Source organism: Lissotriton vulgaris, chromosome 3_1, assembly GCF_964263255.1.
Source record: "Lissotriton vulgaris chromosome 3_1, aLisVul1.2, whole genome shotgun sequence".
Lineage (NCBI taxonomy): Eukaryota > Metazoa > Chordata > Amphibia > Caudata > Salamandridae > Lissotriton > Lissotriton vulgaris.
Window position 1 is genome coordinate 1748843513 of NC_141689.1, and position 23395 is coordinate 1748866907.

The 23395-nt window shown below is 44.9% G+C and overlaps 1 protein-coding gene across 2 annotated transcripts in view; it reads left to right on the forward strand.

Annotated features, from left to right (window-relative positions):
* Positions 1-23395, forward strand: part of LOC147728409 (uncharacterized) — a 98299-nt gene that overhangs the window by 39427 nt on the left and 35477 nt on the right. For both annotated transcript variants that reach the window (XM_086963281.1, XM_086963282.1), the window contains exon 4: positions 10380-10538. In XM_086963281.1, coding sequence (XP_086819407.1) covers positions 10380-10538 — 159 coding nt within the window. The remainder of the gene's footprint in view (positions 1-10379; positions 10539-23395) is intronic.

Below are 23395 nucleotides of genomic sequence, written 5' to 3' on the forward strand. Positions count from 1 at the left end.
GGGCAAAGTCGGGAATGGCGAGCCCCCAATCCACAGGTAAGATCAGAAACTTCGTGGCTCGTCTGGGTTTATCTGGGACCCAAAGAAACTTGGAGCAGATGGACTGTAACTGCTGCAATTGTGCCACAGAAATCTCCAGCGGAACAGCTCGGAAAATATACATCACCTTAGGTAAAATGTACATCTTAATAATATTGGTTCTACCAATCAAAATAAATTGCATTCTGGACCACTTATCTAATGAATCGTGAATACTCCATAATAGCGAATTCCAATTAACATTAACCAATTCCTCCATAGATGATCTAATTTAAATACCCAGATACATCACTTCCTTTACCACTCGTGCATCTTGCATAGTCACTTGGTCAGTAATTAATACCTGTGTTTTAGCGTCATTTAGTTTTTAGCCAGAAATCTGACCAAACGAATCTGCAAACCGTTCTATCTCTTGGAGCGCTAGAACAGGGTCAGAGGTAGTTACAGCGATATCGTCTGCGTATGCAAACACTTAATAGGATACATTATAGACCATGAAGGGCTTGATCAAATAATTATTGCCTAGTTGTTCTACAAATGGATTTATAAATAACGCAAACAATAATGGGGGACAAGGGCACCCCTGCCATGTGCTTCGAGTGATTTGTACCCCTTCAGAGAGTAAGCTCATTGAAGCAATCCTAGCGACCGCTGCAGTGTACAAAACTTGTAGGGCATTTATAAATCGTCTACCAAACCCCATCATTGACAACAAGTCCCACAAGTAAGCCCACTCCACACGGTCGAATGCTTTTTTAGCATCCAATAAAAAAAGGCCTAAATCCTGCTTCTCCGTCTGTGCAATATCAAACAGCGTCACCACTTTATTAACATGTATTACTGTGCTGCGCTCAGGAATAAAACCATATTGATTTTGGGACACTAAAGGAGTAATAACTTGAGAGAGTTGGTTAGCTAAAATTTTTGAATATATTTTGCTCTCACAGTTCATTAATGAAATTGGCCTATAAGAGCCCGGCAATTCTGGATCTTTACCTTTTTTCCCAAAAACCACAATGGTGGCTTCTGCCCATGTTTTATGGGCCAGTCCATTCTGTGCAGCCCTAAATGTGCATAACATATCTTTCTTTAATACCCCAAAAAGCAACTTTTCTGCTGGTAATTTGTAGGGTCCAGCCGCTTTCCCCAATGCTAGTCCCTTAACAGCAGCTTCCAACTCTTTCATAATGATCGGTTCCTTTAACTTCTCCCTTTTGATAGTCTCAAGATGTGCAATGGGCCAATCCCTGCTAACTAGAGTGAGTGTACTGGGAGGTAGCATCTGCGTATATATTTCTGAATAAAACTGTTGGAAAATAGCTAAGATCCCTTTAGGGTCCTGGCACTGTACACCAGCATTATCCCTCATCCCCTTAATACGTCGCCCAGATTCTTTCATACATAGGCGAAGCGCCAAACACCGGCCAACCGATTCGTCAAATTCGGGTATTTGTTTTTTATGGACCAGGTATTTCCTGGCATTAGCCATATTCCAAATTCTCTTGATTTTGGACCTCACTAGCTCCACAGCCTCCTCTAATTCTTGTATATTGCCTATACATGCAGTAACCCCCTGAATTAGTCTATTTTCTGCATCCCTCAAATTAGCATATAACTCCAGCATCTCCTGCTTTCTCTTCCTATTCTGATAGCTCACAAAACTTAATACCTCCCCTTTAAAGCATGCTTTGAATGAATCCCACACAATTGCAGGTTGTGACGAAGACCGATTAATAGAAAAAAATTCCTTAGTCCAGTCCAACATATATCTCTGAAAGTCTTCATTCAAACACAAGTTCCGGTCGATAGAAAGTTTAAGGTTGGAGGTGAAAAAAGCGAGAACAGGAACCCCAAGAACAATTGGAGAGTGATCGGATGTTATTCATGGCAAAGTTTGCATTGAAGCCCATTAATTAACGAAGCCGACAAGAAAAAATTGTCTAAACACACAAACTTTTTGAGAGGGAAAGAATAATAAGTATATCCCGGATCTCCAGCATTTAAATGGCCCCAAGCATCAACTAATCCAAAATCTGCTACCAGATTATATAATGCTTTAAACACTTTTGGTTTACGCCCTTTGTAGTCCCGGGGCCCCTTCTTCAATTCGTCAAGGGATAAAGATATATTAATATCTCCACAAACTATGAGAGGTGTCCCCCAGATTGCTAGTTCATTATTAAATTCTATTAAAGCCGAAGCATCATTCAGGTTGGAACCATATATTGTACATAAGTTATATTTACTCTCCCCTATCAGACACTCCGCAATAGCCCATCTCCCTGCTTTATCAGCTAAGCTTTGGCCCACAGTAACTACATTAGGTTTGGCAAGGATCGCTACCCTCCTAATCAATGATGTTTGCTGAGAAGCCACTATTAAAGAAAACCCCAGCGTTTCTAAGATTACACGCTGTGACCAAGGAATATGTGTCTCTTGGAGACAAACCAATTCTGGAGAAATGCTGCGCAGCTCTGCAGCAATTCTATTACTTGTGTGCCAATTATTAAGACCACTAACATTTAATGAACAAATCTTAACTTGTTTAGCCATCATAATAAAAATTTAGCACCATCATATTGACCAAAACTTCATCGCATTTTGGTTGGCAAACCAGCCGGGTAAATCTAGTTTTATTGCCTGCTTGAATTACTGTGATTTTTGTAACCCTTTTCCCCCACCTCCGTGCTCAAGGCTTTAGGACACATGGTCCTGTAGATGCAGGTGATCGTACTCCCCTATGCCCTATTTCAAAACACAAAAATACAGAAATTAGAAATAACAACCAAGATCAGCTAACCATCATAAAGCAAACACAATATTGTGTTTTAGCTCAAGCATCAGGCCCTTTAAATTGATTAAAAAAATTAATTAGCTGAACTTTCGCTAGAAAATAGATGTGTACGGTCCTTAAAGATTACTTTCAATTTTGCTGTATTCAACAAGTATGCTTGAGCATTTTTAGCTTGAAATCTAGATATCATCTCGCAAAGCTGCCATCTAAGTTTAACCGTTTGCCTACAAAAATCTGGCTGCACAAAAAACTCAAAGTCCCCTCCAGATCTTTTTTTGTTGGGCCGTGCTAAACGATAAATATCCTCTCGTGCCAGGAAGCTATTAAATGCAATTAAAAAAGCTCTTGGGCGTTCTTCCCGTTGGGAATTACTAGGACCGGCCACCAAATGACTATTAAACGGAAAGAGATGCGCTCTCTTAATTTCAAGGCCCCAGTCCCACTTGGACAGTCCCAGAAAAGATTTCGTAAGGAGTTCAACCATATAGCGCCGTGGTTCCTGTCCTTCTTTCCCCTCGGGAATCTGGATCACTCTCAAATTATTCCGACGAGCACGGTTTTCAATATCGGCCGTCTTCCTTTGCAGATCATTCTTGACCGATTGTATGGAAGCAGTTTTGGATTTTTGATGGGCCAGCTCGTCCTCTAAATTGGAAATCCGTGTTTCAGCTTTGCTGACCCTAGAGACAAAATCAGCCTGTGACTTAGACAATCGTCGAACAGAATTCTGTAGCTTCTTGTATTTGTTCTGGAATCTCTGGCTCTCTTCACGTGTTTCAGCCCAATGAGACATAATGGATTGATAGAACAGAGATAAGGAAATCTCTTCTTCCCCTAGCGGCTGCAGATGTTCCGGAAAATCTGCCACTTTACCTCCATTTAGGTGTAATTTTTTCCACACAATATGAGACTGCTCTTCATTGAGATCCACAGTGTGTTCGAGGAATGAGCTGCTGTGCTCACTACCATCATTAAGGTTCATCCGTGTTGCATGTTGTAACTCCAACTTGTCTCCTGATGCATCGGAGTGTTCGGACAGTGAAAAAAAATCACTGGATTCTGTGTCAGGCATCACCGTTTGATCATCGGGTGCGGCATGTGAGAGGGTGCCTTGACAGTTTGATATCTCTACTGCTGCAAGTGTAACCATCATTCCCTCCATTTCTGCACCGGCATCCTCCCCCATGCACCATCTCCGCCCGGGTTTAATTCACAGTCTCCCACTCCAGTATCGGTACCAGACCTTACCTTCAGGATACTAGAGGGAGCCATATTCTGTGAACAAGGCATGCAAGTCTCAGGTACTTCTACTTGTGTAAGGTCGTTGATTGTGGGAAGAGGCAGTTTACCTTCACGCTTCTCCTTAGTAGCACAGAAGATTTTTGGAATTTTTTTCTCGGTTCCATCTTTATGTTTAACTGGGGCAAACTCCAAAACAGCACCAGAGCCAATATCTTTCACCGTTTTCCCAGAGCTTTCACCCGTGGTATCTCTTGCCTCCATATCGAAATTAATACTCTCTATGTTCGCCATCTCTTTGTCCTGAGCCCGGGGTCTTCCACGTTTCCCTTTGGGGGCATATTTGACAGAGCTTTCAACTGTATCAATGTTATCAGTATTTATGTCAAAGCGGCAGCTCACTCTGCAACTCTCCCTGCTCCCTGTTACGGGGTACCTCAGAATGCTAGCACCACCAATGAGCCGCCAATATATCAGTTTGTCTGAGCGCTTGTACTCTGATACTTCCAAATGCTTTCCCCCCTCGTTCGCTCCTTTTCGCCCTCATACAAGCCTCTGAAACAGCCTTTGAAGCAGCGGTCTCGTATCAACGCCACCAGCTGCAGACAAAGCTAATCCGTAGCTGAGTGTCAAAGCTTCCACTGACTACCGCTGGGCTATCCACTCCGAGCCCAAGCCCGGGTAATCAAAAAATGAGCACCGCCTCCAGCGAGCTTTCTCCTTACTCGCTCGTCAGCCGCACCGGAAAGCGCCCAGCTTACTAGCCGCCTCCTTCGCGCTTCTGGTCTGAAGGTCAGGAACGCTAGCGTAGGTGAGTGGGCAATGCATTAACGGTTAGCTGAACGATAGCCATAAGCAGGGGCACAGAACGATCCTCCTATGCGTCCGGTACGGACACCATCTTGCCTCTCTCATAAGTTTTTTTAAATGCTAATTTGTTACTATAATGTCCCAAAAGTATTTTTTCTTATTTTTTTAATTGTTATTGCTATATACAAGTAGAAACATATATGGCACAGAACTCCATGCACACCTTAACATTAGACAGAGTCCACCTCCAAGTTTAAAGGAACAGCTAAAATTATGCGGTATTCTACAAATATACATATCCACACACTAAAACAAACTACTTTAATCAATCAATCAAAAATAGCTTTATTCAATAACAAGTATCTTAAAAGCATTAGCAATCTTACATTCATCAATATTTAAAAACAATACGAGTTATCAAGAAGCATCAATTTAGAATATAAAAATCCATCAGTTCATTAAATTCAATGAATTCTCATTACCCAATGAAAAGTAAAAGCAAACTGTAACATCCATATTCAAATCCAAATCCATATTCCAATATACACATAATACTATAAAAATCTATTTCAAACAACGTTTAACTACATTACAACAAACTATAATAAACATCTCTACATTTATTAATATATTTCAAAAATCAAAGTTCATGAATACTTTTTTATTTTAAAAATAAAGCTAACACATAATACACCTCACAAATGTATAACTCACCTTCCAAATTGATTTGTAGAATATGAAATATCAGAATGTCAGAAAGGATTTTCTTTTGCACACAATCAATGTAATACACTGCTCTCAGCAAGGCAAACCCAGTAATGGTAAAGTTTCCCTCTCTTTCCCCACACATATTCATGTAAGTAACAAATCACATTGCTTCCCTGATTATTTCAAATTCTAAAACACATTTCTATTGGTTAGACATATCAACCCTTACTAACTGACTTCTAAAAGTACCAAAACTAGTTCAGGAAATTTTTGAAGTAGCGACTCCACCGTGCAGCAAAGCGATGGGCGCGAATCCATATCGGAGTTAAAAATATATTACAAATAAATTTACCACCATTTTTTGATAACACACCACTTCTAAAGATAACATTGACTTGAGAAATCTCACTGTAATAACAAACTACTTTTATATAAATTTCAAATTCACATTTTAATGCCACAGTTAAGTTTCAACCCTACTCCCATTCTGCTTAATGCCAGTTTCCATAGTAACAGTTCATGGGACACTCAACTGAACTCACAGGTTCGCCATATTTTCAAGTTCACCACACAATGGGCCCGATTCAGAGAACTAACTTAAGACAAAATCCTAAACTTACTACTTTTGGTATTCACAGAAATTAGGATTTTGTCTTAAGTTTGTCTTAAGACAGACTTAAGACAGACTTAAGTTAGGATTTTGTCTTAAGTCTGTCTTAAGACAAACTTAAGACAAAATCCTAACTTCTGTGAATACCAAAAGTAGTAAGTTTAGGATTTTGTCTTAAGTTAGTTCTGTGAATCGGGGCCCTTGTTGCAAATACAAACAACAGGTGTGGTTGACTTACCAAAGTATGAGTTTATCCTATCTAATGTACCTTTCAAACATTTTTTACTAACCAATAAGAAACATGCCTTTTAAAGACAGTAACATGCACCCTATTTTTGAATGTACAATGTTCTTAAACAGCCAATCAATTCTCTACTTTTTTAACACCTTCGATGCTCATGACGAGCTCAGCTCGTCATGCAGTACACTGGTCGTGTGCTTATGACGAGCTGAGCTCGTCATGAACGATGGTATTTAAAGGAGTTCAGCACTCTGGAGGAATTGCCTTAGCATTGAAGGTGTTAAGACAGCATCTTGGCCACCATTTTACATATCTCTTATTCTACCATCTGACTACCTCAGCTACAGACATCTTTTCATTACTTTCAGACATCCCTTCAAGATGCTTACAATGTGGATTGTTGGGCACAGCTATGTTTTCTGGTGCAAAAGGTATGCTGAACGCAGAGGTATTGACAAAGACCTAGCTTTAAAGTGGCACCAATTGATGCCTTTGGTTAAAACCTCTTTGCATCTCCAACCCCCTGACCTCATGACTGGGCACTGTGGTGGCAATGACCAAGGCACATTGACTGGGGTAGGTCTGGAAATGCTAATGAAGGACACCTTTGCACAATTGATGTTGACCTCAAATTGTCTTTGTATACTCTAACGTATGCCAAAGACAGAAATGGAAGTGGTCAAATCAATTATGTACGCAGATTGAGAAAGCTATACAATATTTCAATAAAGCGGTTTCTGCTTATCTTAGCGACCATAGGATGGGCTCCAAATATAACAACAATCTACGCTTTGATATGGAGGGCATCTACAGGAGTGATGGAGTGCACTTTACAGATCAGGGAAACAAAGTCTTTCTCAACGACCTAAAGCTCTGCATCGGCACTTACATGTAGGTATAACAAAGTCACAATGAAAACAAGGGCTCTTTTTAGAGCCACACTATAACATAATACTGATTATAATTTTGTTTTACACAAACATTTTTTTTTGTGGATTCGTGCACCCAGCGCGAATTCACAAAACAAAAGCACACACTAAATGCACTTCAACACATCACACTTTTCAGCTTTAAATATTAATTTTTAATTTTATATATTAACAACTCTATCAATTGTAATCTTGTCATTAACTTCAATCACAATACCTTTTGAAAACATCTTCACAAATAAAACACCTTTTACATTATTTACTACTTATTTATTTATTTAAGCTGCATTCGCAATGCCATAGCATTTACCAGGGCGGAGAGCCGCCCTGGAGTTGCGTCTCCATACTCGCTACAAAAAAAAGATCTGCTTTAATTATGTCCTATACGACCTGGGGACCCCATCCCCCGGGGCTTGCCACTGTTTTATCATATTAAAAAAACAAGGGGGGCCGCGTGGTGCCCCTCCTCAGACCAATATTGGCCCCCGGGGACCCCATCCCCCAGGGTCTGACCTCTCCGTTGGGGACCATGGGGGAGCCCAAATGCACCACGGTCCCACTGGCTCCCCGCCTCCTGCAGGAGCCAGCAGTGCTTTCGGACAAGGTGAGCTGCTGACATGCAGCTCCCCTTGCACAAAAGCAATCTGCTTTGGTTTTTGGAGGCAAGAGCAGGTGTCCTGCTCTCGCCTCCAAAAACCAAAGCAAGTTTGCTATGAGAAGGGCGGTAGCCGTGCTCCCGCCCTGACATAGCAAACAGCAATATCCCGGGGGTGGGCACCCCAGGACATTGCAGGAGCCGGCCCTGGGGGGGGGGGGGGCAGGGCCATGAAGGGCTCCAGGAGATGGGCCGCACGGCCCCCTCCCTTAATTTCTAATGCCCAGGGGAGGTGGTTGTCCCCGGGGCCGGGGGTCCACAACGGACCCCGAATTTGAATATTAAGTGCCCTGGGGAGGTGATGGTCCCTTGGGGCATGTGGGGGGGCTCAAGCCCCCCACACAAATATATTTTTTTAAAACAGAGCCCCAGGGTGGTGGCGGTCCCCAGGGCTGCAGTGGGCCGGGTGCCCCCAGGTTTTTTTGGCAAAGCCCTGGGGCGGTGGTGGTCCATGGGGTGTGTGGGAGGACTCATAGGGCAGGGCAGGCAGCCCTTTGAAGTTAGGAAGAGGGTGGACAATCCCTGAGGCTACTGTTTGAAGCTCAGGTAGGGCTGAGTACAACCACCCAAGGCATACTGCTCACAAGAGCAACCCCTTGCCCCACTCCCAAGTCCCCTTTATCCAAATGTCTGTAAGGAATCCACAAAACAACACAGGAAAGACATTCACTGCCATATGAAACTGGCAGAAAGACGCATTTGGTTTAGGCAGAAAAATACCAACTTTTTAAAAGCAGTATTTTCAGAATAGAAACTTAAAATACAAATTTACTATTAAAGAGGATTTAAAATTACAATTCATTTGAGTGGAAACAGCATTTATTCATCTTGTCCCAAACAAAGGTGATCACTTACTAAATGTAATAAGGTAAACCCATGTTAGTCTATGGGAGAGATAGCCTTGCAAGTAGTGTAAATTACTTTAGGAGTTTTTCACTACAGGACATGTAAATCTTAAACCCACATGAAACTCTTTAAATACAATGCACCCGTCCCTAACAGCATTTAAAACCTACCTTAGGGGTCACTTAGCAATATTTAAAAGGACGATTTAGGCCTGGTAAAAGGTTTTTTTCTAGGTCAAAATGTGAGTTTAATTTCTGTACTACAGGGTGCAGTGGCAGGCCTGAGACTTGTTTACAGTGCTACGTTAGTGGGTGGCACAGTGAGTGCTGCATGCCACTAGTAGCATTTAATTTACAAGATGTAGATACATTTAGTACCATTTTCTAGGAACGAATAATTGAATTAAAAGTGCCAGTTAGGTGTATGACAATTTCTCCATGCTTAAGGGAGAGAGCACAAGCACGTTACCACTGGTTAGCAGGGGAAAGCACACAGAGTTCTAATGCCAACAAGAACAAGTTCAGCAACGCAGGGGAGAAGGTAAAATGCTTTGAGAGAATACCACACCAAAGATGTCAGGTGTAACTTATCGGATTCTGGGAAACTGCTCCTTAGCAGGCATTTGGCTAAAACCCCGCCTTGAATCCAGAACTTCCTATGCACCACAACGGGAGACAGACGATTTAGTGTCGGTGTGTAACTTCTTATCCTTTAGGGACTTCAATCTGCAGAAAAATGGTCTCAAGTTTATGATCCTATTGCAATCCATACTAATTCAGCAAGAAGTTGCTCCATCTATTCCCTTCTGTCCAGAGCTTTAGGCATTGAGGACCAAAACCAAGAGGCGGCTTATAAATTCACTCACTAACTAACTAACTTACTCACTCACTCACTCACTCACTCACTCACTCACTCACTCACTCACTCACACCTGCATTCAAAAAGAAAATGAAGCTTCATTCCTTTAGAGAACAGTAGGCAATACCCTTTACTTATTATCTGAAATAGCTGATTCATTGACAGGCAAGCAGTCATTTGGTCTTATTTATTGCTGATTTTTTAATTTCATCTGCTACAATGTTTTATTTTATTGTTGGCTTTGCCACAAAATAGCTTTGTGCTCTGTGTTGACATAGTTGTTTATGTCGCCATAGAGACCAGGTCTTTTGTTTGCCTTACATTGTTGGCGTCCCATAAAGCTTGCATGCTTTGCTAAAGTACTTCAATATTTAATCCAGAATAAAGAGACCCCCACTCCCACCACCCGTTGAGATGTGTTGACACCGGATGAAAAATCTGTCTGTATTTTTATGGAAGAGGTTTATGCTAAGAATTGGCTGAAGCTGGGTGTTGTGTTTTATAGTGTTTGGCCATCATACGCTTGTCACAGCGTGTAGCTTTTTCAAATGCAAATTCTCCCAAGACCTCAGAATTGCTGGTCGAGTTTGCATAATTTAATACTTTCTTGAAAATATCGCACTGAGGTGAACATAATATATTGTTCCTAGGAGTAACTTTGAGCGAGACGAGCAGAAAAGATGCCATTCCATCACCATGCGGGAGATGAAGCTGGAGCGTGACGTCATCGCAATGAAGCTCCGAGAAACAGCCCTCCAGCTAGAGGAGCTATCCCAGAAGCAGAAAACATGGGTGCTCCACATACAAGGGTAAATACATTCTACTTGTATACTACTCAGGCTTTCATGTGCACCTTTCATGCGTTTAGGTGTGTGCTTCTGTGAACACTTAATGCACCTCAACTCCGCCATCTTACCCTTATTTATGTTTTATCATATGTCGCTTATAAATTTCACCTTTCTATTCGATTTTGGTTGTTTCTCTAATGTCAAGTTGTTTTCTCTATAAATATATATCTTAGCCAAACTCAACATCACGTTTATTTTCAATGCCTAGCAAGTTCGTAAAACTAAAGTCAGTTCCTAAAAAAGTGTTGAAATTGTCATTTTCCAAAATATTACAAGGATTGTTACATTGTCTATCTGATGGTCAACGTGTGGTATGGCTACTTCTCTTTTCATCTTTATGCATAGACTTGGGTGCAATGTTTTGTAAGTGGCTTAGAATGGAGTCCAAAGGTCACAAAGGTAACATACACTTTTGACTAAATTACACTTTTGAGTAAGTTTACTAATGTTTTTCTATTCACGAAACCCAAGTAAAAGTTACGCTTTTGAAATACATTTACACTCGCATTTTGTGAATAGCGAAAAAGCAGTAAACGTACTCGAAAATGTAAGTTACCTTTTTGAAACAAGACCCAGATGTCAGAAGTACCACGTTTTGCTCCATGAGTGCGTCATGCTGATTTGTGTAAGATTTACAAGAGAGCACACTCATCATAGTGATATTGCCTTGTATGCTGTACTATTCTCAAATAAAAAGTCATATTGAAATTGTTACGTATCTAAGTAATCGGTCAGCGAACATTCATATGCAAGAAAGATGAAACACTTTTGCAAGACAAAAAGTTACTTTCAAGTGCCAGGTTCAACAATTTCAGAACATGCCTCAATGCATTTCGGGGAATCCCTTCACCTGGGCGCCAAATTGTACTTAGGCACAGATTTACTAAGATTTTGCGTCTGGGTAGTGTCACTTTTTTGGTGTAGCCCCAATGCAAAATCTATTTAGTGATTTACAAAACCACGCACAGCCTGATTTGCAGGGCTTTGCATGACTTTAAAAAAAAGATAAAGCAAAGCAAAGTAGCTCGTGGCGCTTCCTTCCATTACCTTGCATCAGGTAGGTGTAAATTGGGTGAAGCATGGGTGTTCCCGTACATCCACCTATGTGTTTTGACACAAACCCATATTTACAGAGCCTTGTAAACATAGTTTGTGCCAAACTGGTGTGCCTACACAAAGCTGGCGTAGCAAGAAATATCTTTGTTTCTCTTTGCTTGTGTGGTGCATTCTGCAGCACACATACTGAGGTATAAGCCTCAAAGCATTGTTTTTGCACAGGAAGATATACCTTCCTGCGCAAAAACTATCCTCACCACCACGCAGGCACCCTTACGCCATGGTAGAGCTGGCGCATGTGTGCCTACGTTGGCCCTAGGCACCCAAAGTGCGACACCAGTTTGATAGAGCAGAACTGTGCCATATCATGGTAAATATAGGGCCAGAGGCACGGCCATTACATTTTGCAAGTCTCTAATTGCGTTTTTTTGTGTCTCGTAATTAGGGACTCGTAAAATGCAATGCACTAATGTGTCTCAGATACATCTAGTGATCCCCAATGGGGTCGCAACCGCTACCTCATCAATATTCATGAGGTGGGTCGCAATTTGTGACTCATTGGGAATAGCCTGTAATCACAGGGATGGTGATCTGCTGGGGTCAGCAGACCACCATGTATGTGATTGCTTTTTAAATAAATACATTTTTAAATTGAAATGCAGCCCGTTTTCTTTAAAGGAAAATAGGATGCATTAAAAAAAAATGAAGAGCTATCTTTTCATTTTTATTTTATAGAAATCTTTTATTTGAGCACTTTTCAGTTCAAAAGACCAACTAACACAGGGGCAGATTTACTACTTCTGAACATCTCTGGTATCCCATGGGAGCCAATCCAAGTTCCAAAGGGGGTGGCATGCCACTGCCTGGTTGATATGGTACCAATGCTTTTTGCTTTCATGTAATGGAGATGGGTCGCCCGATAATATTAGAGGAGGCTGGGTTACCGCCGATCTCTGGGAAGCATCAGTATTGTGCTTGATAATCTCTGACACTTCCCTCCCCAGATAAAATTTGTTATGTTATGTCCCTTTGGAGGCGAATAATTGGGGTGAGTAGGGTCTGCAATAGGGAGAGTACTTTTGACAAAATAAACATTTGACAGCATAAAGACACCCCACAAACTACACATATAAAGGTTTCCATCTACGTAAATCGTCCAGGACCGAAGGCCGATATTCTGGCCTATTGGCCAGTCTCCATGATGTTAGCGAGCTAGTTAAATTGAGACCAGAATATTTGATTCAGTGCTGGGCCCAGTGGAAGGGGGTGAGGGATTGCAGAGCAGAGAGATCCAACTTAGGAATTGTCAAGTTCAGGGCATGAGATTTTGCCAGGTTAAATTTAAAACCTGAGACCTCTTCGAAGGCCATTAAACACCTATCAGGGCTGGGCATGAGATTACAGGTTGAGTGAGTGTGAACAGAAGGTCATCTGCAAACAGGGCAACCTTATGCTCTTGCCCATCAGTGGATAGCAATGGCTAGGGGTTTAACAACTATGGCAAAGAGCAAAGGCGATAGCTGGCAGCCATTTATGGTGCCCCTCTCCAGGTGGATTGGATGCAAGGCTTGCTCATTAACACAGATCGTGGCCATGGGAGAAGCGTAGGATGCCATTATCTTCGATATCATTCCTTTTCCAAGACTGATCTTACTAAGGACAGCCTTTAAGAAGGGCCAGCTGACACGACCAAAGGCCTTCTCTGTGCCTAGAGAAAACAGACAAGCGGGGATATTGTGGCGGTGGGTCTTTTCTACCAGATGGGAGATACAAGGAATGTTGTCTGCTCCCTGTCGCTGGTAAATAAAGACAACTTGGTCTATGTCAATTAGACCAGGGAAGTATGACTCCAGCCTATTTGCAAGGATCTTTGTATACATCTTGTCATCTGTATTTGACAGATAGAGCTATTGGGCGATATGATGCACCTAGAGAGGGATGCTTACTAGGTTTTGGAATTAGTGCTATTTCCTTTGCCACCATGGCTGAGCCCTGTGTCTGCAATGAACGTATTAAATAAGGACAGCATGTTGTCCTGGATCTGGGGGAGGAATTTGTGATAGAATGCCACTGGAAGACTATCCAGGGCTGGGGTTTTGCTCACTGGTAACTCTCCAAGGGATCTTTGGAACTCAGCCAGGGTGATGGGGGCTTCCAGGAGTTCCAAGTGTCAAGTGTACAGGGGCTCCCAGGAGCTACTTAAGATAGTAGTCCATTGTCTTCTGAGGTGTGTTGTCCCCAGTATAAAGGGATGGACAGAACTCGTGAAACACTTGTTGTTTTGCCCGTTCGTTGATAGCCCAGGTCCCAAACCTAAGTTTGAACTTAGATATGTGTATACGTCCGGTTTGTTGGCTTACTTTACATGCAAGTAGTGTCCCCACTTTGTCTCTGCCTTCGTAATATCTCTGTTTCAAAGCCAACAATGAGTGTTCAGCCTTGTTTGTGGCGTGGGCTCTCAGTTGGCCTCTCAGTAAAGCCATTTGTTGTCTGTTACATCTAGATGGGGCAGAATGGTCACAGAATTCTAGGGTCTTAATGTCAGATGTTAGGCCCGACTCAACCAACTTGGCTTCCAGTGTATGGGCAAAGGCAATGGAAGAGATGGCCCCCCATATGATGGTCTTGAAGCCATCCCAGAGCGCGTGCCCTGAAATCTCAGGCTGGGCATTGGCAGCGAAGTAAGCTGAGATTTCGTTTTGGATCTATGTGACATCGACTGGGTCACTCAGTAGTTGTGGGGAAAGACGCCATCGAGAGCAGGTGCAAGTGGGATCCTCTGCTCTGGCCAATGTAATCTCCAAGTGCTCATGGTCTGAGATCGATATATCAGAAATGCAAGCAGAATCTAAGTCACGCAACAACATGTGGGTGGGTAGATGGAGTTGATGTGAGAGTAATAAGTGTGCACGTGGGAGTAGAAAGAGTAGTCACAGACCTCGGTGTGCTTTTAATGCCATGCATCTATCAGGCCCATATATGTAAAGTCCTGTTTAGTGAAATTACTTCTGGTCCTTGAAAGGATGCAGAGCTGCAATCCATGTCTGGGCCCCATATCAGGTTTAAGTCCCCCGAACAACCATGTCACCTCTCTCGTGTGCTTACCGGGTATGCAAAATATCTCTGAGAAACGTGTCCTGAGCTTGATCAGAGCATAGAAATTCATAAGGATGAGGGGCTGAGGGCCCAGTTGTGCTGTAAGTTTCAGAAAATGGACTCTGTCATCCTTCACAACCTTTAGGACCTTAGAGCAGAAGGCAGCCTTACACGTAATTTCAACTTCGGCTGTCTTAGTCGTGGCATGTGCTCAGTAACGCATAGGGTATTTTGGGCCGGACAAGTGAGTAGTGTCATGGCTGAGGAGGCTGGTTTCCTGTAAAAAGATAACATCGGGGTCTACTAGGAAAAGATAGCACTACATCTGACGTTGTTTGTTGGGTGTGTTCAGACACCGTACATTGAGGGTATAGTAGCTTAACATGCGGGGCTCTAGTCCTGATGTTGAGGAGCGGGTAGAGACTTTGCAGAGTGGCTAAAAAGTGTGGAAACCACCCTCAGAATGAGGGAGGGGAATGGATCCCAGGGAACCAGGGGTAAGTAAGGGAGATGGGGGAGCTCAATATACTGGGAGATAGGAGAGATAGGAGCGCTCTATGGCCCAGTACCTTACCATTGTGATGTGGGAGTACACAGCAATAGGATAAGCAGTGAATCATAAGTTTTCCCTGTATGCTAGACAACCTCAGCAGAAACTAAAGAAAACCATAAATACCAACAATGAAAGGCTAGCTGGGCCTAATCTTTCCAGTTCAGTCCTTGAACAGCCAGCACGTCCATGTGCAAACCATTCTAGAGAAGCCACTCTTCAAAGGGTTGTATCGAGGGGGGTGCACTGCCACAGTAGGAAGTTTAACAGGCCCCAGATCCCCGTCGCCAGTAGGGGCCATGATAAAGGACAGCTCAGAGGTATTTGTAAGCATTCTCTGGGCACAGGACCACCCAATCAAGGCAAGTTCACCCCCACAGGGCTTGAGGAGGGATGAAGGAGCGCCATGGCAGTATTGGTAGAAATTGTTCATGAGAGATCTTTGGTGTTATGAAACATACAGTTTACAAGGCTTGTAGTGTAAGGTGGAGCACAGTTCATGGCAGAGCAGAGGTGAGTTGCGTTGTATGAGTAAGACTGTGGCAGAGATCGGCAGAGTGGGGGAGGGGTGCCTCCCCAGGTTGCAGAGGTGGTGGATAATGTATTTTTGGGCTTCACAGGAAGCATGGTCTCTGTTGCGCCTATTAGGGGTGTTCAAACTTTACTGTGGTCCTGCGAGGTTTCAAGGGTCTGTACAAGTGTGAGTGAGATGTGGGCGGGCTGTCCTCTTGCAAGCCTGACTTCAGGTTCAGAGTTGTTTGGCTTCCTTCAATGGGCCTATGGCTCACAGTTTGCCCTCGCATGTAAAGATGATAGCGAAAGGGTGCCCTAATTGATAATGAATGTTGAGGGCTCTCAATTTACCGTTGACAGGCTTGAAGTCTTTACTCCAGTATACAGTAATGGCTGCAATGTCTTTGAAAGCTGCAGTGTCCCTGAAAGACCAGTTATGCCTTCTTCCTTAAGGCTTGAAGAATAATTTAATTCAGTGAAGAAGTGAACTCACATGAGGATGCCTGGGGTGGCATCTGGGCACCACAGTGGCGTAATACAGGCCCCCGCAGCCCCCGCAATGCGAGGGCTCCAAGCTCCAGGGGACTTCCTCCCGACATTACTCAGGTGGGAGTGCTTATGATTTAGTCTGGGGGGGCCCTTCCACGTGCCTTGAAGGGGGGCCCCTTAAGTTTCTTTATGCAAGTGGGGCACCCCGAAGGTGGGGGGGGCATTTGATAGGCTCTATCCAGAATCGTGGGGAAGCGGTCATCATCCCACCTCATTGCATGCAAAAGATCTGCAGTGACACATTCTGTTCCTCAAAGAACACCTCTGATGCTAATGTTGCTTCTCCTGCTTCTGTTTTCCATGTCCACCAGTTTCAGTTGCAATTTGATTTGTTGCTCCTCCAAGGACTCCATCTTGCGCTATAAGGCATCCTGCTCTACAGAGGGGGCAGAATCGGTGTGTTCCAGGTCGTTGACCCACCTCCTAGCTCGTTGACCTCATGCTTAAGTTTGTGATGCAGGTCTGGACATCTGAAAGGAGAGAACCAAGTTCAGATCTAATTTCCTGCAGAACTTTATCCATCTAGGTCTGCGTGATCAGTGACGCGGAAGTGACTTTAAGGGCAGCATCTGTGGGAGCATCGGGGAGGTCCACGGTGGAGGGGACAGTCTTCTGCCACAAGGAGGTCACTGGGTTATCTCAGTGCTGACCACCTTGTGCATCATTTGTGGATTTACCACAGGGCATGGCAGGGTGCTGGAGGACTCATAATGCGTGTAGAGTCAGTGAGATGAAGGAGAAGACCATGAAAGTTCTAGAGCCGGATTGCCAAATAAGCTTAACTCCCACCTCTGCATGCAGAGGATAGAGAATGGAAGTCCCTCAATGAGTACTTTGCAGCGTGATGGGGGTGATGGATGAGGCAAAGTAGTCCCTAATGTGCGAGAGGAGCTCACTAGCTGGCACCCCCCGATGCAAGCCAAATCAACCCTCAGTGAACACCTATGTGTTTAAGGATGCTGAGGGGGAAAGCCCGAGAGAGCTAGTGCTGAAGAAACAGATCCCGGTAGGTAGTGTGCATCCTGCAGGTCCCAGTTCACCAATGTTTACTCATAGCCAGGTAGCAGAGGACTGCAGCGGCCGGTCTTTTCAAGGGTGATATGCAGTGGGGGTACAGTAGAAGGCTAAATTGTGTTGGACGCCTGGGCGGCATTTAGGATAGGCAGGATGAAGGTCAGCTTCAGGGGTCTAAGGGCCACTCTCCATTCAGTTTTCCCATAGTTCACATGCCATAGAGAAGCAGGACGAGCCCAGAAACAAGAGATGATGTCTCACCAGGCCGTTAGGTTTGCCAGTCAGTACATCCTATGAGTGCAGATCTTGCAGAAGTGCAAAGAGTGTCCTGGTAGCAGTGGGGCCTAAGTACTGAAACCACATGGAGGTCAAAGGGTGCAGCACTGTCCCAACATGATCCCCAGAGAGGCGTCAGGAGGGTGGGCGGAAACAAGTCTCTCTCCTATAGGCACTGGAGCTGGTGGCGAGGTGGTAGTCCAGCTAGGCTCAATAAGCCTGGTGTGCACCCCCCAGCCCAGCGTTGCATCCCAACCATGATGTTGGCTGGGCAAATATGGCAACTGCATCCCTTGCAGATGCCTCAGGCAAGATGCGCCCGGACCAACACGTCTCAGGAGAGGGAAGCAGGCGAGTTGCTTCTCAGCTCTCGTGCCCTGCCACTGATGACCTCAAGTCTCCGGAGACCGGGCCACACCCCGCTCTCCTGTCCAGAGCGCAGAGAAGCACAGAGCTTGAGGCCTCAAGACGTTGGGCGATATAGCAGAGCTCCGGCCGCAGCGTATTGAAGCCACGTAGATGCTTGTCAGCCGGAATCAGGCTAACTCTCTTGGTGCTGGAGGGTGTCAGAATTCCACAACACCAATTGGTGTTGATTACCCCCATCCCGCTGCAGGTTGGAACGGCAAACGGGGATCTGCACCTTTTCATTTTTTAAGAGCTGCAGTGGTACACTGCCGGCTCTTAAAACATGTTGGTGCCCACATTTACAAAGGGGAAGGGGCCCCTTGGCGACCTCTTCCCATTTGCAAATGGGTTACCACTTCCTTCAGGAAGTTGGCAAAATATGAATGTTTTGCGACTGCATTCCGGTCGCAAAACATTCATGCATGACCCTGCGACTCTCTGTTAGGAAGGGATGCCCTTTGGACGCCCCATCCTAAATACCGATTGTCAACCCTATTTTGAGGGTCAGTAATGGATTACTGACTCGTAAAATAGGGTTGGTGCATGCTGACAGTTGTTTTAGCTGTAGCAAATGACCGGGTTCTCCATTTGTGACTGCTAAAATGGTCGAACATCTGGTTCATTGTCTAGTTCTCTCTCCCTCTCATGTGATGCAGTGAAGCAATTTCCCTTGCTGCGTTGGTGAAATCTTAGCAAATCTGTCTCTTGATGTTCAGCCAAACTGGTGAAAACAACAGTAGGCAAACATGATACATTCCTCAAATGACAAAATTTCACACCATGAAAAATATCAGATGTTATAACACAGGCAAAGTCTACCGTATAATAACCGAAATGGCACTGGTGTCACACGGGGTGCAGAGTCACTAGAAGATGGTGTGGCTGAGACAACTGTAATCATCTGGACTCCAACATGGAATATTTTTTATATTATTGGTTTAATGAAATTTCCATATAACAACAAGAAAACCTCAGAGACAACTTTGCAGCATTACATATTGCACAGAATACAAATGAGCCCATCGGCACACGTGTACACAAATTCAGGGTGATGATAAAATACAAACACGTCAAGAAACAGAGCAGTCACATGAGTATACAAGCATGAATAATCTCAATCAGTAGTGTTAGCCAACAGGTAGGCAGTAAAATGGGCCCAAATGTCCCGTGGATGGGATGCACTGGCCAGCTTCTCGGCATAACACGTGAGTTGATCACAGCAGTATGTTACGTCTTGCAGCCAGCGTGCCAGTTTGGGTCCTGGGTGGCCATCCCAGTGTATCGAGACTCTGCGCTTTGCCAGCTGCAGCGCCAGCGCTACAAGCTTGCGATGCACAGACTTAACATGCAGGACATCCGCCAACAAAAAAATGTTCATAGTACATTCGATTACCTCACCTACCATGGTGGACAATGTGGCTGTGACCTCACTCCAGAACTTTCCTACTTTTGCACATGCCCAGGCTAGGTGCAGAAAGTCTGCGTTGTCAGTCCCGCACCACTTACAGCAATGAGAATCGCGCAATCCGAATTTATACAGTTGTACAGGGGTATAATATACCTGATGGACATATTTATAGTGAATATATTTAAGATTACCATTTGCAGCAAATTGACCCGTTAAATGGCAACTCTGTTCCCACTCCTCCTCGTCAGTGGCTGTGGGAGAATGGCATTCCACTTAGTCAGTGAACTAGTCTATCTGCAGTTACAGCCTCATCTCGATGGGAGGCTGCCTATAAGCGGGAGACTAGCTTTGTAGTGTGCAGGGCAGTGTACAGAGACTGCAGAGCCTCTAGTGCTGGTGGCTCTACTGGGAAACTGGGATACAACGTTTTCAATGTGGCCCGCAGTCTAATGTAAAGAAATGTCAGCATAACTACATTTTCCCCTTCACCCACAAAGTCCTTCAGCTGCAAGAACTGATCATTTGGAAAGATATCTCCCATAGTGTGTGCCCCAGCAGCATGCATCATTTTAAGCGCCCCCACCTCACCCGTTACCGATATACTCATATGGTGCACTAGAGGCATAGCCGGTGCCTCTAGCGGTAGCTTCTTGGCCCGACGTCTTAGCTCCTGCCATGCTTGAAATGTACATTTCACTGTGTTGATTTCTTCTCTCTCAAGAACCGTGGCATTGTTCACCACCAGGGGTATTGGGTGAGTAGCACCCGCCTCCACTGCGACATGCGGTGTATACGGCGGAGCCTTCTGCCAATAATATGTATAATGCGTCTGGGTGCATAGATAATAAAGCTGCATATCAGGTACAGCAAAACCTCCCATGTTGTACTGTCTTGTGAGCGTCTCCCATTTTACTCTAGGTTTTTTACCTTCCCATGCCAGTGTAATTAACAACGAACTTAACGTAGAAAAAAAATGCTGCGTGAGGCGTATGGGTATGTTTACACAAAAATATAAAAACCGCGGCAGCACCACCATTTTGATGAGCGTCACTCTGTCCGCGAAAGTAAGTGGCAGCTTAATCCATTTTGCTACTTGGTCTTCTAATCGTGAGATGGCAATGCCATAGTTGGCTCAGGTAACGACTTGAGGGTCCCTATGAGCCTAGACACCCAGATACTTGAGGGGTTCAGTCGTCCATTCTAGAGGGCATTCCAATTCAAACGGGACAGTACTGTCCATCAAGGGGAACACAGTCTATTTGTTCCAATTTATGGCAAGTCCAGAGTACCATTCGAACCTGACGTATTCACGAAGCAGCCTGTCTAAGTGCACTGCCAGCTCACGCATATACAGAACCATGTCGTCCGCATATAGCGACACGGACAATGGTCGCTGCAAAAACGCAGGGCTGCTTCGGCGTGCCTTTGTCTTAAAATGCAGGCCAGAGGTTCCATAATTAACGCAAAAAGTAAGAGTGACAGTGGGCACCCCTGCCTTGTGCCACGCTGTATTGGAATCGCTCCAGAGGTCTGGCCATTAACCCGTATTCGGACCACTGGGCTCGTGTATAGCAATTTGATCCAATTGGTATAAAAGTAGGGAACCCTCATGCGATGTAACACCGCAAACATGTAGGTCCACGCCATGGAATCAAATGCCTTCGCGGCATCCAGCTGGACTGCAGCCGCGGACATTTCGGCTTTCAGGAGATGCAGCACTGCAAACAGGGTCCTAAGATTATGAGCAGTGGAGCGGGCCGGGATAAACCCTGACTGGTCTGGTAAGACCATTACCTAGCCTCATACATATCCCTGTAGTGTTTTGTAAATGTGCCTAGGATCCCGGCATATCACAATGAGTGTGGCCGTCTTCTGTTCTTGACTGAATCAGGCTGCGCTTGGCCCATGAGTCTGTAATTCTGCTCGGCAAGGCGCGACCAGGACGACCCCCTTCCCCATAGTATCGGGCCCGCCAGCATCTGGACATATGCTTCACTACTTGGTTGGCTAATTCATTGTACTCAGTTACTTTGGAGCGTTTAGAGGTGAGCAAGACCGCATCAGGTGTCTCTGCGTATTGACGTTCTAGTTGCCCCAATTCTTTTTCAAGCTGTGCCATTGAGCCCCGAAGCGACTTGAGCACTCCAGCTTGTAGGCCTATGCATACGCCCCGGATAGTAATGAATTTGAATTTAAAATATTTCTATAGCGCGACATTCACCAGACGGTTTCTTGGCGCTTTTGGGAACATGGACTGCAGCAACAGAGGGATAAACAGAAATCAATTCAGAATTGAATTCACAGTAGAAAAGCTTGGCTGAACAAAAAAGTCTTCAAGCCCTTACGAAAGAAAGAGTAATCTTTGGCCAGACGTAGATGGGCAGGAAGGGAGTTCCAGAAGGTGGGTGCCAGAAATGAGAATTTGGACCCACCCCATTTTTTCCTCTTGAAACGGGGAACCTGTAGGAGAGCTTGGGACGAAGACCGGAGCTCCCTAATGGGAACATATTCCTTCAACAGGGCAGAGATAAAAGCAGGGGCAGTTCCCTGGCGAGACTGAAAGACCATACAGCCCATCTTAAAAAGAGAGCGCTGCCGAATAGGCAGCCAGTGTAGAGCCTTTAAAAGTGGCGTGGAGTGATGAGAGCGGGAAAGGCCATAGACTAGTCGAGCCGCCTGATTCTGCACTAGCTGGAGTTTTCTTAGACTGTAGGCCGGGATGCCGTTGTAAAGGGCATTGGCGTAGTCCAGCCGGGAGATCACAAGGGCAGACATGATTAGTTTTAGTGCCAGAGGGGAAAAGAAACGAGAGACAGTGCGGATAGTGCGGAGAGTGAAAAAACAGGAAGAGACGACAGAGCTAACTTGTGAATGAAGAGTGAGAAGGTTATTCATTCTTATGCCAAGGGTCTTGACGGTAGGGGAGGGAGTGGGAGAGGGACCAAAGGAAGAGGGCCAGAAGGAAAAAGAAGTCCAGGGACTGGAGGAGCCACCCGTGAGAACCAGCTCGGTCTTGTCTGGGTTCAACTTCAAATGGTTGTGGCTCATCCAATCCCTGATGAAAATCATAACAGTTTGAAAATTAGAAATAGAATGAGAAGAGGGAGAAAGATCAAAGACGAGCTGGAGGTCATCTGCATAGTTATATACAGTGACCTCCAGCTGCTGGAGTGCAAAGATAAGAGGGTAAATATACAGATTAAACAAAAGAGGGGAAAGAGAAGAGCCCTGGGGAACACCACAGGTGATCTTAAGGGGAGTTGATGTGAAATCCCCCAGCCGGACTGCCTGGGTGCGGTCCTGCAGGAAGGACGAAAGCCAGACCAGGGCTGAGCCCCCGATTCCCGCCGCTCTGATACGTGAAAGCAAGATGGAGTGGTCCACCGTATCAAACGCGGCGGAAAGATCGAGGAGTACCAGAGCCTGGTGTTTGCCCTGGTCCAAGCCCTCCCTGAGTTCGTCCTGGACCGACACCACAACGGCTTCCGTCGAATGCCTGGGCCGAAATCCCGCTTGACAGGATGCCAAGCCGCCAGTTTCTTCCACGTGAGCACTAAGTACCGACGTGGTATATCGCTCAAACACCTTGCCTAAATAGGGTAGCAAGGAGATGGGCCGATAGTTAGTTGGGGAGGATGGGTCAACACCAGGTTTCTTTAAAATAGGTACAATAGAGGCCGATTTAAGGGCGGGAATTACAACCCCTTGTGCAAGAGAGCTGTTAAGAAAGGTGATCGGGGGCTGAGTGCAGACTGAGTAGATCCGTTGGAGGATGTGGGCCGGGCAAATGTCGGCCGGGGAGCCCGATTTTACCTTGGGAATTAAACTCAAGAAAACTTCTTCCGTCAGGGGGGGAATCGAAAGTAAGCAGGATTGAACAGAGGGGGGAAGGGGATCAACATAGCTAGAGGAGGGAGGGGGGATGTTAGTCTTGATCTTAAAGATTTT